Source organism: Tachysurus vachellii, chromosome 16, assembly GCF_030014155.1.
Source record: "Tachysurus vachellii isolate PV-2020 chromosome 16, HZAU_Pvac_v1, whole genome shotgun sequence".
NCBI lineage: Eukaryota > Metazoa > Chordata > Actinopteri > Siluriformes > Bagridae > Tachysurus > Tachysurus vachellii.
The window spans coordinates 14,597,806-14,618,413 of NC_083475.1; the positions used below are offsets into that span (position 1 = coordinate 14,597,806).

The 20,608-nt window shown below is 38.3% G+C and overlaps 1 protein-coding gene across 1 annotated transcript in view; it reads left to right on the forward strand.

Moving 5' to 3' along the window:
* The first annotated feature begins 14,635 nt into the window (after positions 1-14,635).
* grip1 (glutamate receptor interacting protein 1) overlaps positions 14,636-20,608 on the forward strand; it is a 274,049-nt gene continuing 268,076 nt past the window's right edge. Inside the window, exon 1 of the mRNA XM_060889680.1 lies at positions 14,636-14,877. Coding sequence (XP_060745663.1) covers positions 14,823-14,877 — 55 coding nt within the window. The 5' untranslated portion in view covers positions 14,636-14,822. The remainder of the gene's footprint in view (positions 14,878-20,608) is intronic.

The window sequence follows — 20,608 nt, forward strand, 5'->3', positions numbered from 1 at the left end:
TACTAAAATAAATCTTCATGCTATAGTCTTTTTTTAGATAGCCATGCACCCAGTGTCCTAATTCCATTGGCTGGCAGCATCAGTGATGTGTGAATGTGAAGTGCCAATCATGCACATAGCGTTCACATAGCAGCATGTTTCCTTATGTAGGCACTCTCTGTTTTAAGCAAACTGAGACAGTCGAAACATTTAGACCTGACCTCATTTCTTTTCTGGTGTATATATGATATTGTATATAGGATATACATTTGCTGAAGTTATATTACTTGGGAAAATGTAAATGAGTAAGTTTAGCCAGTGTTTGATCTATAAGTGTTATGTCAAAAAAAGGAGAGAGGTTAAGCAAAATTAGCAAACTCTAATGCTATGTTAGTTCGATTCAAATTGAGGCTAAATGATCTCTTAATTACACAGACAGACAGTGACCCAGCAGCGGTGAATGACAATGAAGACGAATGGGCACAAATGGGGTTTAATGATGCACTTTCTGTTTACAAAGGTCCCCTGAGGCATTAATCAATTATCCCATGCTAACACTCACACTCTCTCTGTGTGTCTCTTCCTCTCTCTCTCTCTCTCTCTCTCTCTCTCTCTCTCTCTCTCTCTCTCTCTCTCTCTCTCTCTCTCTCTCTCTCTCTCTCTCTCTGTATGAAATTCAAAGCGACAACCCCTTCTCATTTTGCAAAACTTCTGGCCTATAAAGCCTAAGTAACTGTATTCACTTCAGTGAGCCCTGACCTCAGCTCTTAGCACTTAATATATAAATAATGCCCTCTCCCACCCACTAGGAGTTATTACATACAGAGCAAAGCCATTAATATGAATAGACCTTAAATATGTCCGGTGCAATTACATTATTTACTCAACCCAGAGAGGCTTAAAGCACAACTCCAAGAGAGCTCTGTCCCTTAATGCACATTCATATGCATGCAAGCATTTCAATTCCTCCTCATTCATCTTCACTATCTAAAATGAGACTGCTGATTCACGTGGAGGAGAAACACAATATAATTCAATTCATTACCCAGTCGTTCTAGCTTAACAAACAGCTTATATCATAGAGAATGGAAGGAAAACCTGATGTGGACAATAGTCATGTCACAAAACATTTCAGTAAACATCATTGCTTTTTTTATACAACAGAGCTGTTAAATTCTCAAATCCGATTGGTCAGATGGTTGTTTTGACATCAGCTCTGATGGATATGATACAATTCACAGGGTTTTATGTTCTTGTTATAAGATATTCATGTTGTTATAGTAACAGCTTATTCACAGGGACTTGTATGGCAACTGATCCATATTATAAAACAAATCCAATACAAAGTGGTATTATTTGTCAGTCATCTAATCATTGATTGGTGAAGTTTTCTCTAACATTTCTGAAAGGATTCAATGCTTATATCAGTGCTTTGTAATGGTGGGGTAATTTTCCACCAAAGAACTGAAGACATTGGATTTGCATTTTTTGTATCTCAGTCAAACTTGTCAACTATTGAAAAATTGCTGGCATATAATAAGAGGGAAAAGACTTCAGGACATGTTGTTAATGGAAAATAATTAACAACACACCCCACAACATTGATTATTCTCCTATAACAGTACATCCTGAAGTCTTTTATTATTTCTCTAATACATGGGCTAAGATATTATAGCTAAGATATTCCTTGTTTATTTATTACAGTTCGTTCCGGATCATGTGATATTCTTAAAAAACAAGCTGTTTATGGCTGATCACCTCTTTTAGAAATCAGCTGAATTTGAGAACTACAACAATTTGGCAAATCTTGTACATTAAAACATTACTTTAAATTTGATTCGCATCCATCACACATATAGTCGAGAAATAAAATAATAATACAGATACACAAAAAACAGGCTTTCACCTTTCTTTTGTACCGTTATGTTTACTTGTGTTAAATTATTTTTTTAGTCTTGCAAAAAAAAAAAAAACCTTATGCTATTGAGTTTGTAGTATAAAAACAGAGAAAAAATAAGAGGCCTCTGAAAAGAGAGCGAAAAGAGATTATAATTGAAATTCAGTTAAAGTTGAGTATCTTATGTAATTTATGTTTACTCATGATTAAATGTTGGTGTCAGCAGCATCATGTGTTTATTTCAAGTAAGTAAACATCTGAAATATCATCAGATTGATCTACTGTTTCTTATTATAAGCTTCCAGTAAATCAAAAATGCGATTAGAAAAAAAGTCTATTTTTGGATATTTGTTTATACGCTTTAAATTTTTCTATAGATAAGATGTCTTTTTTTTGCAGCATGACTATAGCCCAGAACATTTAATCCATTCCTAAACCTCTTTCCCTCTCCTGCGACTGTGTCGTTTGCTCTCCGCTCTCCCTCTTTCTCTCCTTCTCTTCCCTGCTCACACTTGATTACCAGTGAGAAAGAAGAGAACGCTCTCAGCGGGGGACTGTGGCTGGGGAATTGGATGTCTATACATTTGTGTGTGTGTTGTTCTGTCACAGATGTTTTCTCTGAATAATGGATGCTATAAATATACACCTTAATGGAAGCCAAACCACGTCTTCATGATGATGTAGGACAATGTCTCACCAATCCTGGTCCTGGAGTAGCAGCACCTGCACATTTTTGACTTGTTCTCTCTTCAGAACCTTGTCATTCCTGGATCCACTGACTCCTGAGGAATTAATTACATTTCACAATTCACCAACATCATTTTTCATCAACATTCACCATGCATCATTTTTCTAACTCACACACCTGTTCCTTATTATTTTATTTGTTGCACACTCGCTAAGTACACACTACTCTACACACTCATGCTGAGGTTTAGCCATCGTCCAAGATGGCGATGAGTCTGCAAACCAACAGGAGTTGAAGCGGCTGGTGTTATGTTGCAGTCAGAACATCCTAGAGCTAAACACCCTCAAAACTGTGATGATTGTAGTCTTTAGGAAAGACCCCTCAACAATACTCCCCCTCACAAAATCCAACAGCGCTGTGCTTCCATGGAGTCCTTTAGGTTTCTGGGCACTACCATTTCCCAAGACCTCAAATGGGAGTGCAACATAAACTCCATCATCAAAAAGGCCCAGCAGAGGATGTACTTTCTACATAAGGAAGTATGAATGGTCTGCCACAGGAGCTGTTGATGCAGTTATACACTGCAGTCATTGAATCTGTCCTGTGCACATCCATCACCATCTGGTTTGGTGCAGCAACTAAACAGGACAGGAACAGACTGCAACGTACAGAAAAAAAAAGCAGAAAAAATAATTGGTGCCCCCCTGCCCACTCCCCAGGACTTGTACCATACCAGAAACTGGACAGGAAAAATCACTACTGACCCTTCACACCCTGGACATAACCTCTTTCAGCTCCTCCCTTCTCTCAGGTGCTACAGAACTTTGTTTACCAAAACTGCCAGACACAGGAACAGTTTATTTCCCCAGACAATCACCCTGATTAACAACTCACCATAATTATATTCCCTGCTTCATATCTACAAGTACTGAATTATCAGAACTGTCAGTCATCACATCATCTGTATATGTTACACACACTACTGCTGCTGTATATTGTACAAAAGCATAATATTACACAATATTGTTATTTGCACTACCATGCACTTCTCACACTTTATGTACACAACTGATCAGTCATATATTCTGTAATCATATTTAATACTCAAACTGTCTATTGTATCTCATCATCTGTATTGTCTTGTATAGTCTGTATTATCTTGTCTTGTATAGTATAGTGTTATTTATGTCTGTATTATCTTGTCTTGTATAGTATAGTGTTATTTATATCTGTATTGTCTTGTATAGTATAATGTTATTTATGTCTGTATTATCTTGTCTTGTATAGTATAGTGTTATTTATATCTGTATTATCTTGTATAGTATAGTGTTATTTATGTTTGTATTATCTTGTCTTGTATAGTATAATGTTATTTATGTCTGTATTATCGTGTCTTGTATAGTATAGTGTTATTTATGTTTGTATTATCTTGTCTTTATAGTATAGTGTTATTTATGTTTGTATTGTCTTGTCTTGTATAGTGTTATTTATGTCTGTATAATCTTGTCTTGTATAGTATAGTGTTATTTATGTCTGTATTATCTTGTCTTGTATAGTATAATGTTATTTATGTCTGTATTATCTTGTCTTGTATAGTATAGTGTTATTTATGTTTGTATTGTCTTGTCTTGTATAGTGTTATTTATATCTGTATTATCTTGTCTTTATAGTATAGTGTTATTTATGTCTGTATTATCTTGTCTTTATTGTATAGTGTTATTTATGTCTGTATTATCTTGTCTTGTATAGTATAGTGTTATTTATGTTTGTATTATCTTGTCTTGTATAGTATAGTGTTATTTATATCTGTATTATCTTGTATAGTATAGTGTTATTTATATCTGTATTATCTTGTCTTGTATAGTATAGTGTTATTTATGTTTGTATTATCTTTTCTTGTATAGTATAATGTTATTTATGTCTGTACCTTTGAGCGTCACAAACAGCTGGAACCAAATTCCTTGTGTGTGTCAACACACTTGGCCAATAAACCTGATTTTGATTCTGATTCTGATGCTTCTGATGATTCGGATCAGCATCAGAATCAGAATCAAAATTATTGTTTGTGGTTTGAATTGTTTCTGCCCTTTTGATTCAGCCTGTTCTATCCGATTGCTTCTACGTCTTCATGACGCACCAGTACAAGGATATTGGACCCAGACTCCCTTGCTGAACGTTTCGGTCTTATTAATATTCTGAAGTTTCTGCATGTGGACTTCTGTATTTGATTATTTTATACAATAATTTTTGCCCATCATCTTAAACATTTTCAATAGACCTAAAGAAATGTCTCAGTCCCTTTTACACTGAAAAATGATCTTAAAAATGGTTCAGTACATATGAGAAAATCTAATCTACAGTTTTCTGAAGTTTTTACACAGAATAGAAAATAACTGGAATTACTTTACTGTTCACAACTCCAGCTGCGTGCTAAAATTGTACAAGTGTAATTCTTGTTTTGTGCTGACTTTAAAGCTTAAAGCTGTCGCATAAGGAAATGTTTTGAAAGATCAAGAATTTCTTAGTTCATCTTTATCACTCGAGTGTATGGTTTGTGTGTGTGTGTACCTGTAATAAAACTGCTAGTCTGACTCCTTTATTAAACATTCACATTCGCTTGCCATGTTGAAGACTAATTGAAATGTTTGCAATCTTCAATTAAATAATATCTGATTTAATTGAATTCATTTAAATTGGCTCTTGCAATAAAAATGGACTTTTTATTCTGAGCTATTTCACTTAAACTTAGAGACCACTAATGGTGTTGATATATTCTATATATTTATACATCTAACTCAGTGTGTATTTATCTTGGGTTCTAACAGTTTTTAAGAAGGTTGCTGTAAGTGTTTTCCCCCAAAGAATCACAATGCATTTAAGGTGTGTGTGACCATTAAGCAGTAATGATAACTTTAAGAACCTTAAGATGATATGAACATTTTTTATGATTATTTGTTCGTTCATTTGTGGCTAAGCTCTCTGTCTCTGTTGCAAGCTCACAGTTACCAAGAACAGGACCATCCAATATTGACAAAAGGACAAGAAGGAAACTTATCATGGAGGCTGCCAAGAGACCTACAGCAATGTTAGAGGAGCTGCAGAAATATCTAACAGAGATATTGATCACTCTCTGCACGGGACAACCTAAATCACTTGTATGCTTCACTTGGCTTGATGGAAGTCATTTTTAATGAAAAATGAATGAATCTATTTTTTGTACCAGCCCAGTGTTGAACACAAAAAAAGAATGTTTGCTCAGATGCTGTAGGGCATGCATTTCAGTGCTTTACAGGTCATCACTGATTTTATAATCAGTGTAAAAATGTACTGGAAGCCAATGCAGTATGGACAGAATGAGGGTAATATGATGAAACATTCTGCTTTTGGTAAGGATTCCAGCAAGGCATTACAATAGTCCAGGTTAGAAGTAACAGAAACGTGAAATAGTTTTTCCTCATCAAGTAAAGCATTATATTATTATATATTTTTTCCGACTTAACATTGTAGAGATGAAGCTTTCTTCTATTTGTCTTTGGTGCTAGAAGAAGAACATCTCGTCTTAACCGGAAGACGGTCGAGTGCCACTTTTTAAAGCTTTAAACTATGTCATACGTGCATGTAACATGTTTATCACAATCTCCACTGTTTGAAATATATTGAAAATATATTGAATCCCACTGAGCATCAAATGGATTGAGCCAAACGCAGTTCATCAGCAGTCCAAATTTCAGACTGATTATTACTCAGTCCTTATGACTACCTCCAGTACAGCTCCCTCCTATCAGCTCTGACCTTTCCTTTATTGATTCCTCTCACTGTCTGAATTTCTCACACTCTTTCTCTGAGCCTTTGTACTCTGCAGGTATGTGTAGTGTAACCCCAGATTAGTATTTCTAAAGAGTACATCTGACGATCACCAAAGAGACTACAGCTGAATTAAAGCAAAGGAGTTCCAATTTCTGTATTATTGGAAGTATTGAATAAACAAATTAACATTTAAACATACATCATGGATTGGTGGTTATTATGTTTGCCTCATGCCTCCAGAGTTGGGGTCAAAGTTTGCGTTTCCTCACCGTGCTTCATGGTTTTCTTCAGGTACTCCAGGTAAGTGCTCCAGTCCAGAGATATGTGTTTGCAGGCTGAATAAGCAGTACAACCAAAAATCTAGTGTTCCTCTCTAATGTCCTTCTAATTACTGATTGCAATGAACATGTTTCATAAATTTCATTTCATAAACTAGAAACTCTGTGATAGCAACATCAGGAAAAGCTCAAGTCAAAGTAATCTTAAAGTCTTAAAGCCAAAGCCGACACTGTGGCTGTGAGAAGCGGCTCTGGATTAGAGCTGACTCGGCATTGCACATCCTCAGGCATGCCAGCCTAATGCAGCACAAACTCCTGTCATGCCTCCTGATTTCACTTCTGCCAGCAGTTATTTTGATTCATGGAACACTGGGATGTTTGACAAGACTTATGTGAGAGAACTAAATAAAGATGAAGTTATAGCTGGCTGTATTGGACATATTGGAGAATATGTTCGTAGAGTAAGTCATATTAAATGAGAAGCCATCAGCTATAAAAGCCATAATTACAAAAGTACTTTAAATGAGTAAGATGGTATTGCTTCCAAATCATTTTCTATGTGTATTATAGACCAGAATAGCGGTCTTTAATGGTTTTATAGTTTGTCCATTTAACATACACTGGAATAACAAGCAAAAAAGCACCAGAAAAACAATAATGGTTTGAAGGTAATCCTCTCCATATGTAGACTGTATTAAAATAGGTAAAGGCTAAAATTTAAACTTTATCATGATCTTCTCTATTTTTCCAATATCTTGCCAACTCTATCGAGGCAGCTGCTTCTTTTTGGCTTCCCTCTCATTCTTCTTTCTGCTCCTTTGCCCTGGCATCCTCGGCCTTTTAATATCAGACTTACATCAGATTGCTGCCTGCAAAGAGGAAGCAGACTGACACTGGTATTTTATTCTGCCACACAAACAAGTGGTGAAACGGGCAGTAAAGCACTCTGATTGAAGTAGAAATCATATTGCCTTTGATTGCCCTGAGAAAGTTGAAGCGTTGCCAGTGCCCCATGAATCATTTTGTGTCAGGCAGCAGGCAGGCACGGTCCAATAGGCCAGACCATTTACTGCTCCAGATGCACACAATCTCTGCTAGAAGAGCTACATGCTTAGGATTCAAGCTTGACATGATGTGGTGCCAGACTCTCGTTCAACAAACTTCCTTCCTTCCTTGCTTCCTTCTACCCCACATTCTTTTTTCCTTCCTCCCTTCTTTCCTTCATTCATTCCTTTACATAATTCTTTCCTTCCTTTCTATCTTCCTTCTTTCCTTTCTTTCCTTTATTTGATTCTGTCCTTCATTTCGTTCATTATTTGCTTCCTTCCTTTCCTTCCCATTTGAGACATCCTAGTTCACAGGATATTTATCATCAAAAAAATTAATTAGGTATTGATGGGCAGCCCAGGAATGGAGCAGATATTGTTTTTGACTCAAAGCTCCATGATCTCTGGTTTAATCCAGAGATCAGGTTAATGTCTATGTGAAATTTCACATGTTCTTCCATAACACATGTTCTTCCATACCCATCCTTCAGATACTCCAGTTTTGTCCAACCTTCGAAATATGCTTGCAGGGATTGTTAATCTCAAATTGCTATGTGTGCAAATGTGTATGTAAGCATATTAGTGTACCATTTATGGTGTCTTCCCACTTTACCAATGTAATAAAAGCATAATTATTAATCAGAAATAGTGTGATCGCAGGTATGCCATAAAACAATGGTAGTTACAAACTATCTCATGGGATCCCAAGGAGCTTTTTTTTTTTACTAAAGTTTGAGGTCATATATGTGATATAACTAATTTCTAGGCTCTTTTCCTTTTTTCTCTTTTCTCTGTATACCACCTGATTTAATCCCAGGTGGTTTGCACCACCATTCACTGAGATGCTAAGCAGAAACAAGTCAGAATCACTAAAGGTCACAATACTGAATCAGCCTTGGGTAAAAGACTGTTATTAGCATTGACATTTAAGAGAAAAAATGTCAACTTGCTACTCACCTTGTTGCATAATTTTATAACACAGTTTACTATAATGACAGGATCGAGAAGGCTGTTGAAGTAAGATGCCAAAAGTAATTTACGTTTGCTCATTTGCCGGCTTTCATCCGGTGTGATTTACGATTGAGACGGGCCGCAACTAAGCAATTGAAGGTTAAGGGTCTTGTTCAAGGATCCAAACTTCCAATCAGTAGCTCATTGCATTAATCACTGTGCTACCACTTCCCTTAATGAGTGATGACTGATTATTGTTTTATAACACTGAACACTCTCATGAGACACTTAGTCATAGGCAGATTTCATTGCACTGGACTCTCTTCCTATTATAATTGGGTCTCAAACTCAAACGTGATTCGCACCATCAGAGTGCACTTTCACACTGATATTATTAATAACCATACAAACACTTTAGAGACATCATGTCCTGCCTATTCCCTGCCGTCAGAGTGAAAACAACGGTAACAAAATTTGATTTGGTTGCTTTGATTATTTATTGTAAGAAGGTCTCCTTGAAACAAGTTTGTGTTAACATCAGTCAAAGAGTGACAATAATTGCTTCCCTATCTGGCTATGCAGTTCCAGCAAGAGTTTCACACACACACACACACACACACACACACACACACACACACACACACAAACACACAGACACACACACACACACACACGGTAGATGGCATGTTCAATTATCTGGAAGGTAAATGCTTGCATTTGAGGGGGAAAAATAGACCAAGGCAATGTCAGCACAATGACAAGAAAATATTGTGTAATGTTTTATTCAAACTTCAGGAAATGAACATTCATTCATAGTACCTGTGTAAGAAGGCTCAGATGTAGGTGATCTTTTGGGACTGGATAATAAAAAAGCACTTTGCAGAGCTTTACACATTTTTCTTCTGTGAATGAGCTGCTAATTTTTAATCAATTATGATAATACAGCTTAATGGAAAATTGTTGGAAGTTTAGTACAACAAGCATAAATTTGTCACTGCGAATGATTCCTATTAGACTGAAACCCCTTGCAGTTTGATATACGGACCTTCAGATTTGTTGTTTATAGCACTGTGTCATGCCTCAATGGCAAAACCATTTTACACTGCGGGTGGAACTTTGCTAGATCTCTTACAGACTTGATTGTCTTCAAATAATTGCTGGTACAGTGCAATGAAATAGTACACCGTGGAAATTCTGAAAACGTCTTTGGACTGCAATTGATATCAACAGTTTTGCACTCAAGTCTCCATCAATGAACGACTTTATCTTATAACTAGAATGAATTTCCCAATTACATAATTCCCCTTTTTGACCATATAGTACAGTTATAGAAAGGAAATAATTACACTCTCCGCAGTCTTCCGGATGAGGATGAGTTTCCTTATGAATCTGGTTCCTCTCAAGGGGGCTTTTCCTTGTCACCATCACCTCTGGCAAGCTTGGTAGGGATACAATTATAAATTTTACATTTATTTCCTGAAACCATTTATCATTGTAAAGCTGCTTGCTGACAATGTCCATTGTTAAAAGAGCTATCCAAATAAAATTGAACTGATTTGAATTAAATATATTTTGCCAAGTCAGTGGTATTCAGTATACCACATTTAAACCACAATTTTCAAAACTTAAGGAGTTGATAGGCGTTTTTGATTACAGCAGCTCTGACAAATAGTGCTGGCTGTAATTCAAATCAATTCAATGGTTTATATGAATTTGTTCTAATACACTACCGTTGTACAGCTTGTAATGTGGATATTCATATAAACATAAAAATAAAAAAAAGTTGTTGATCGGGTGCAGCTCTTTGTAAATATATGTTTATTTAACATTGTTGGACGTCTCCAGGAAGGGCTTTAGTATTTTCTCTGTACCATGACAACCTTTATATTATATCTACATTATAGCTTTAGATTATAGCTGCTATAAGATAAGTGGTAACAGGAACCGCTTAACACTACTACACAACATTAAACATAATGATCACTTCAAAAAATCCTTTATAAATAAATGAGAATGGGCTGCAGTGTAACAGGAATAAAACACTTGGCGTTTCCTGTTATAGGCGAACGATCAATAATACTATTTTTATAAAAGCACACCATGTTTCCTTCCTTCCTTGGCTGACATAATGAATCTTTAATGGCATATTATTTTTTAAGCCACAGGGAAATATATATCTGAGAGAAACTAAAAAACTAGCATGAACCATTCACTCAATCCTCTCATCAATCCTGAGATTCGGGTGCCAGCATTTATATTAACCTGTCTCTATTCAATGCATTATTCTTCTGTGCATATGAAGTAAAGCCATCGAATTTCCTTTGAGCAGACATACCTCATCACCCACTCATTTCAAATGCTCATATTCTAAACTGTGCATTTCTGGATGATGCCTCAGGGGTAAGGGGATGAGTGCACTGATAGACCAACGCTCGTCAGACTGGACCCCGTCAACTCACCTCTGAATGGCATCACTCATTAGTGCTTGCTTTTGGCTTGCAGGATCAAGCCGGTATGAAGCTGCCAAGAATCCTGAGTGGACTAATGAAGTGAGAAAGAAGTGAATCGATGTATAAAATTGCAACAAAAAGTGTAATAAAATGTCCTAAACAAACATAGATGAGATACAAGTCAGTTTCTGTGCAAATGCTGTGCAAAATCTGTAAATCCTCTGACTACATTCAAATAGAGTCTTTAATATCTACTGTTTCAGTCGACATATTGCAGTGCACTATTAACCAGAATCTTGCATAGGTTATAAAAGAGTGCTCCACATAGCCTTATATTGAATTTAAAATCCCTGTATAATTATAATTAGAATAAATCCCAGCTAAACTAAACATTCAACTGCCTTCGTTTGCAGGTATTGAAATAAATGATTTAAATATTTTGGATTATAAACAATTGTGATTTGTAGTGTTTTTTTTTTTTTTTAGCAAACTATAATAATTTTCAGTAGGGATTACACTGAACAGTAGCATTCATAACAGTTAAGTTGGTAATATAGTATAACCTAATGAATGAATATATGAAGTGAATATATGAACTGAATACATGAAGTCATCACTGAAAATATATCTGTAATTAAGATCAATTTAAAATTGTCTCTGAAACAGTCATAAGGCCATAGCTAATAATTTAAGGCTTCATGTTGCATAGAATGTTGCTGAAGTATAACACATTTATTTCTATAAATGATTATGTGAGTCAAGGGGAGCGGTGGATTTGTGGTTAGCACGTGTGCACCTCCAGTGGTTGAGTTTTGATTCCCCCACTACGCTCTAGGTGTGAAGCTTGCATGTTCTCTCCAAGCTTCAGGGGTTTCCTCTAAGTACTTCTGATTCCTCCCCTAATCCGAAGACTACATGCAATGTAGGCTGAATGGAACTGTAAATTGTTCATAGTGTGTGAATGGGTGTGAGAGTGCATGTGTGATTGTGCCCTGTGATGGGTTGCCACCCCGCCTAGTGTTTCCCCTCCCTTGTACCCTGAATACCTGTGTGGATTTCCAGGTTCTCTGTGATACAGAAAATAGATGGATGGAGCAATGGATGGATGGACTCACATGGGCATCATATGTGTATATGTTGTTTAGTTTGGTGCCTGCACAAAAATTGACATATTATTATTGATGTACACCTCTCGAGGTGAGGTATTTCACTCAGAACAAGTCAATGAGGCAATCATGCGTAGACCTACAGAGACTTTCAGAAAGCAATCAAACTATACAATAGTCTACAATCGCTAGCTTCAGCACATTCACAGTATTATTTTTTTTTTTAAATCATGAAATAGCAGTGAGAGAGCTTATCTTTTCTTTGGCTTTGTGTTATGAAAGCTTCAATGATTTAAAAACAAATACAAAAATACAAAATAAAAACACTGAGATTGAGTCGGGGAGTTATATTATATTATATTATATTATGATGTTCCCTAGCTGCTGAGTTGCCCTGACAATATCGCATTTCATAGTTGCTGTGTCAGTGGTGTCAGGTCAGAACCGGCAGGAAATTACATTATATGACAGTCCCAAATTTGAGCACAAAATAAGTGCATCTATATGTTGACTGGCAGCTATGATAAAGAGGAAAAAGAACTAGTCAGGACTGATAGAGTTTGAACTTTTTTCTGGTAAGCTATTCATTTGTTCTCTCGGTTGGCTGTAAGCTAGTGAATGATAGATGACAATCAGCTGAGATATTTGTTGTTGAGCTTGAATTGTATCATAACCCTGTAGATACATAGTGTAGCTCACACAGGGAATTTTCTGTAAGGTCAGGCATGACAGTATGTTCGCAGTTTCAGAGAACTGAGTGTAAAATATCAGAATTGCATTCTGTAGGTGTCTATCAAATATTCTCTTTCATTTAGCTCCAAACGTCCGAACTTGGGTTATACTCTGTGTGGACTTCTTCCCATATCCGAGTATGGTTCCTCTGGAGTTCTCTGATACAGAGGTGTGCGATCTTATAGAGAAAGGTCCAGTGTGGGTGTAGATTTTATTCCAACCAAGCAGCAGTCATGCATGAGACTACTGAAAATCACAATCTTTTGTGGATACGATTGCTAATATTCTCTAGGGGTGGATGTGTGTGCATGATGCTCTGTGATTGACTGGTATCTTATTCAGTATGCATTCCCATCTCATGCCACAACCATCATCACTGGATTCTACCCATCCAGGGCTTGTACCGGGCCCACTTGTGTTCTGTATCATGAAGATTTCAGACCTTAATTGAGTAGAGTCCAACCATGTGAGGATCCTGAGGCATCTAGTCATGTACCAGCTTCAGTTGGACTCTGCTTCATGAAGTATTTGGATATTTAAGAGGAGATACCATCTCCATGTGGTAACTGAAAACAACAACCTCCTCATCAATACACAATCGACCCAAATGAAGACGAGGTTCACTTTGAAGTCCGGTTCCTTGCAAAGTTTCTTCCTCTTCCGTCTACACCAGTTTTTCTTCGCCACAGTCGCCTCAATCACCTCAGTCTTTCTGTAACATGAGGTTTTCAGACCTTCATCGAGAAGAAGCCAACCATGTGAGGATCCTAAGGCATCTAGAGATGTAACAGCTCCAGTTGGACTCTGCTTCATGAATTATTTTAGACATTTAAGATAAGATGCCAACTCCATGTGGTAGTCGAAGACAACAACCTCCTCATCAACACACAATCGACCCAAAGGAAGACGAGGTTCACTTTGGAGTCCGGTTCCTCGCAAGGTTTCTTCCTCATCCCTCTACACCAGTTTTACCTCACCACAGTCGCCTCAATCACCTCAGGCTTGATCATTAGATATAAATACAATAACATTTAAATAGAAATCTAATACTAATCTTGAATTCATGTTTCAAATTAATCTTTGTATAACATAAAACTTTTGTATTTTTTTTTATGTTCTGTAAATCTGCTTTGAGACAACGTCCATTGTTAAAGGCGCTACACAAATAAATGTGAATTGAACTGAATAGTTTATGTTTCCTATGAAATGCAGGTGCCAAACATTTTGTAGCTTAGCATTCTCTTCAGGCAGAAAATGCTCATTTTTTAAAACAGGCTTCACAAAGTTAGTATCACAGACAGTTTAGGCTTTAGAACCGAATGTATACATCTACATTAAGAAGAAATGTTTCATGTTGCAGTGATTTAATGATAAGTAGACAGAGAATTCATAGTAAAACACTTTACACCATGATGTGAATACATGAATGAATGAATGCATGAATGAATGAGGCCATATTGTGCTACAACACCGGAACAGACCATTGACATCCCGGTACAGATGCATGCATGCATGTTTACACCTTTAGCAGTCATTTGGCTTTGCTTGGCCGGGGGTCTGTAAAGAAAACGTTGTCCACATAGTAGCAAAATTCAGTGATTGTGAGGAAGGAAGCGCGAGATGTATCCGGTTATTTAGTAGTAATGATAGTAGTGCCGACCGGCTCGCGCACCCCTCCTCCTTTTCCTCCTCCTCCTTGTGAGCTCGCGCCACACCGAGGCTGAGCGAGACGCACGCGGCGTTGAATTACAGCGCTCGCTGAAAAAGGAAGAGCCTGCAGTCTCGGTGAGGAGGGACATGCACGCGCGCGGAGCTCGTGTCGAGACCGAAACGCGCGTGAGATTATGTGTTTGAGGCGGCTGTGAAGGCGAAGCACGCTGCAGAAAACATGCCGGGTTGGAAGAAGAACATCCCCGCTTGTCTTCAGGCCGATCAAGAAGGAGGTAGGAAACCGTTTACCCTCATCATGCTGCTCTGACCCTGCACACACACACTACACACACGCGCGCGCGTGCGGTGTGATCTGACCGAATCGAGGCTCGGGTGTGTGTATTGTGTGTATTCTGGAGTGAAAGTTGTCCTTGCTATATTGCACTTAATGTTTCTTCTAAAGTAGCGGCTGAATTTGGGAGACGTTTGCAGGCGCTGATTGTGCTAACTTTGAAGCGGTTTAGTGTTAAAGTGAGCAGTGTTTTTAACCCGAAACAACACGCACTTGTTCGCTTAGTGTGCTTCCATTCTACAGTTAGAGAGCATATCATGCATGGCCTCCATTCCGAGTATCACACATGGAAGTGCTACAGCACATGTAGAGTCGCTACTAACACCCTGCTTTGTGTTGTGCACAATCGCTTTAAACGTGCAGCTGAACCCAGACCAGCACGAGCTTCATAACACTCACAATACAGTCGCTATTGACGTGCAGCTGAACCCAGACCAGCACGAGCTTCATAACACTCACAATACAGTCGCTATAGACGTGAAGCTGAACCCAAACCAGCACGAGCTTCATAACACTCACAATACAGTCGCTATAGACGTGCAGCTGAACCCAGACCAGCACGAGCTTCATAACACTCACAATACAGTCGCTATAGACGTGAAGCTGAACCCAAACCAGCACGAGCTTCATAACACTCACAATACAGTCGCTATAGACGTGCAGCTGAACCCAGACCAGCACGAGCTTCATAACACTCACAATACAGTCGCTTTAAACGTGCAGCTGAACCCAGACCAGCACGAGCTTCATAACACTCACAATACAGTCGCTATAGACGTGCAGCTGAACCCAGACCAGCACGAGCTTCATAACACTCACAATACAGTCGCTATAGACGTGAAGCTGAACCCAAACCAGCACGAGCTTCATAACACTCACAATACAGTCGCTATAGACGTGCAGCTGAACCCAGACCAGCACGAGCTTCATAACACTCACAATACAGTCGCTATAGACGTGCAGCTGAACCCAGACCAGCACGAGCTTCATAACACTCACAATACAGTCGCTATAGACGTGAAGCTGAACCCAAACCAGCACAAGCTTCATAACACTCACAATACAGTCGCTATAGACGTGCAGCTGAACCCAGACCAGCACGAGCTTCATAACACTCACAATACAGTCGCTATAGACGTGAAGCTGAACCCAAACCAGCACGAGCTTCATAACACTCACAATACAGTCGCTATAGACGTGCAGCTGAACCCAGACCAGCACGAGCTTCATAACACTCACAATACAGTCGCTATAGACGTGCAGCTGAACCCAGACCAGCACGAGCTTCATAACACTCACAATACAGTCGCTATAGACGTGCAGCTGAACCCAGACCAGCACGAGCTTCATAACACTCACAATACAGTCGCTATAGACGTGCAGCTGAACCCACACCAGCACGAGCTTCATAACACTCACAATACAGTCGCTATAGACGTGAAGCTGAACCCAAACCAGCACAAGCTTCATAACACTCACAATACAGTCGCTATAGACGTGCAGCTGAACCCAGACCAGCACGAGCTTCATAACACTCACAATACAGTCGCTATAGACGTGAAGCTGAACCCAAACCAGCACGAGCTTCATAACACTCACAATACAGTCGCTATAGACGTGCAGCTGAACCCAGACCAGCACGAGCTTCATAACACTCACAATACAGTCGCTATAGACGTGAAGCTGAACCCAAACCAGCACGAGCTTCATAACACTCACAATACAGTCGCTATAGACGTGCAGCTGAACCCAGACCAGCACGAGCTTCATAACACTCACAATACAGTCGCTATAGACGTGAAGCTGAACCCAAACCAGCACAAGCTTCATAACACTCACAATACAGTCGCTATAGACGTGCAGCTGAACCCAGACCAGCACAAGCTTCATAACACTCACAATACAGTCATGCGATTGTGCCATTTGTCTTTTACTTTATTTTGTAGTCACCGTTTTTTCAGATCACACCTGATCCTGACTGAACACATCCTTGCCCTTACTAATCACATCCGATCCTGACTGAACACATCCTTGCCCTTACTAATCACATCGGATCCTGACTGAACACATCCTTGCCCTTACTAATCACATCCGATCCTGACTGAACACATCCTGACCCGTACTAATCACATCCGATCCTGAGTGAACGCATCCTTGCCCTTAATCACATCCGATCCTGAGTGAACACATCCTTGCCCTTACTAATCACATCCGATCCTGACTGAACACATCCTTGCCCTTACTAATCACATCGGATCCTGACTGAACACATCCTTGCCCTTACTAATCACATCGGATCCTGACTGAACACATCCTTGCCCTTACTAATCACATCGGATCCTGACTGAACACATCCTTGCCCTTACTAATCACATCGGATCCTGACTGAACACATCCTTGCCCTTACTAATCACATCCGATCCTGACTGAACACATCCTTGCCCTTACTAATCACATCTGATCCTGACTGAACACATTCTGACCCATACTAATCGCATCTGATCCTGACTGAACACATTCTGACCCATACTAATCACATCCGATCCTGACGGACGTTGATTCTGATTTAGTCTAGCACTGGAACCATTTTTGATCCTGACTATACACACACTTCTTTCTTATACGCCATACTTATAAGTCTGCTTACTTATATTGATCAATCATTGTTAAAATGGAATAAAAAAAAGTTTAGGTTTGCTGACTGCTGTACACTTTACTGAAATATGACACGAAAATGTTTTTATGTAAATTTTTGTGATCTGTTTAGCGAGTTTGCTGCTAATTTGTCAGTTGATCTTGTATTTTCATCATTCCTGTGAGAAGGTAGCGGTTATCTCTAAACTGATAATGAATGATCTGAATTTACTGTTGGCTCCTGAAATATAAATAAAGAAATATAAACTCACTATTCCTCAGCGATGTATAATATCAAATGTATGAAAAATGGAAACAGCTGGCGTTGGAGAGATCGGAGATCCACAATGCAATGCTGCTGCAGGACACAGCGGTGTTGAATTATGGCAGGGTCTCGACTGGACTCGGCTAGTTTGTTATCTACAAGATAACAGTAACGATTGCGTTGATGGTAGAATTTCATTGCCAAAGGAAAACTCTGCCGATCCCATTAATTACACTGATTTAACACACACATAACTCAGGGTGGATTTTTTTCCCTTAATGGTGCACCCACTAAAGCTGAGAGCCTAATAATTAATGCTAACACAGCACAACTATGCATTCTAGGTGATTACAGGTTAAAGGAGCTGTTTGGACACACCACAGACTGCAAGCTAAGCAGCAATGTGTCAATGACACCAACAGGTTGAAGTACTTCAAATATTTTCAGCTTATGCATCAGGACATTTTAGCAAGAAAGCTTCTCTTTGAGCTTATTATCTTGCTCATCGATCCATCAGTCTAACAGGTTACTAATAACTTTTGCACTTTAAACACCATTATCTAACATATGTTTTCCCCGTGATATGCTCAGGTCTCAAACTGATTAAAACCTTACAGCTATCCGAGGTCCGTAGTACATCACGTCAAATGCGCTTTGAACGCTATGCCGAAGAGGAGGACGTGTTAATACATTCCGTAAGTCACGGACTAAAGAATGTGAGGTATGGCAAGAAGTATGCGTGCTTTCCTCATAGCCGGGAACCTTTTCAGCTGTTCGAGGAGATGTAGTGACAGCAGACTGCGCTCTGTATTGTGCCATATCATTATGTTTGGTAATAGCTGCTTGAGCTTGGAAGATCAAACTCATTAGAAGTTCACTGATAAAGCTATAGCGGCTGAATATTTCTAACGCCATATAATCTCATTATAGTCTTTGTCAGGAATGAGGTGTCGGAACAGCTTTCGTCGTTATCTTGATGCTAATACCATCTATTTTAACGATACAAGCTCAAGCAGACACATCATTATCCTCTGCTGTTTTTTAAACGCTCATCAGATGGAGAGGTGTGTGAGTGACACATCTAATAGTTTTGAGCAAAATTATTTTTTTTAATTTTTAATTGGGGGGGGGGGGGGGGGTGTTTAAAAAAATTTAAGCCACAGGATTGTTGTTAATAAAAATAACAGTCTGATTAGGTCTAATTGGGATAATTAAGCTGACATTTATATTTTTGATTATATTCGTCCCTGATATCATCGAGTCAAAAACCAGAACTTTTCTTTTGTCGAGTTTGTATGATTGTTGGTCTGTATATCTGTATATTTATATTATACACATTTTCATATCAGTATTATGTTTTTATTATATACATTGTTCTATTATTGATCATATTGTGTATGGAGACTAGCAAAGTGCGAATTTCTTTGTATGGATTTTATTATGCACAGGGCAATAAATCTTATTGAACATCTTATCTTTAGTCTTAGTCTTTCACTGGATTCATGATTTATTTTGTAATGAAATTCTGAGCTGAATAATTTTTTTTTACATTTTAATTAGAGCTCCTTTCATTGTCATGTTTGTCTATTTCCACTTTGGTTAACCATCTCTTATTTTACCCACAATGCTACATGACTACCTGTTGATAGTGGCGCTAGAGAGAATCAGCTCTTGCTTCAACGATGCTGCAGTGCTTTAGACTTTTAATCTTTGTCACCTCTTCATCCTCATCATCGCACTATGCTCTAATGCTCTAATAGATCAGCTTCCACTGACGTATTAACTTCAATGCTCACACCGTAGATGACACTATGATCATATTCCCGGCATCTCATAATACAGATTGCTGACTAATCAAGGCCAATATTAGTTGTTTCAATGATGTCTAGTGGACATTCTCATCAAGATGACAGCACTGGAAAATATTTAATGAGGAAAAACGTGGTAGTAAAAACAAAATCTGGTCATTAACACTTGAGATGGCTAAACAGTTTCTCATGGGAATAACAAAATACAGAACCAACAACCGAATTAGCACCAGAATTGCTAAAAACGCCACAAATATTTCACTTTAAACATATTTAATATGTTTCCAGATGGAGTTTTTTTTTCCATATAATCGGAGAACTGACCCGATAAGCGTTAAAGGGTTCAATACGTATTTGGACTTTTGCCAGTTCTGGGATTTGCGTAACCTTCAACTCACTGGCACAGAAGCTTAAACTCTGAGCCAAATTAAATTCCTCAAACTGGTCAGAGTTGAAAAAATAAATCACTGGCATCCCAAACACACCCCCTGGGCTAGTGCTCAACAAGCAGCTTGCTAACAAGGGCAATAAAACTGCATCAGCTTGTTACAGCACTACTTTAACCAAAAATATAGTGCAATTAAAAAAAAAACAAAACACCAAACAAAGTTTTAATGACTAACGTCTCGCTTTCACACAGTCAGAAAACAAAGGGAAAAAAAATTTAGAACTTTCTTTGCTTTTTCTTACTCATAGCTAACTAAACACGTGTTTTTTAGCTGCTTCGCTTGTTTTATTTCAACTTTATAATGAATTGTGTGGGAGGAGGTGGTACGTCGTTATGTACAGAGCTCGGGGTTGGATATGATGTACAGCATTCAGCAAAAGTCTTTAGCACATGCAAAGAAATGCCATGGAGTAAAGATTTAATGAAATCTAAGAACCTAAACTACGTCAATATTTAGTGTAACATGTTTTTTAATAGTCTCAGGTACAGTTTTATAAGGAAAGAGCTGATACGTTTT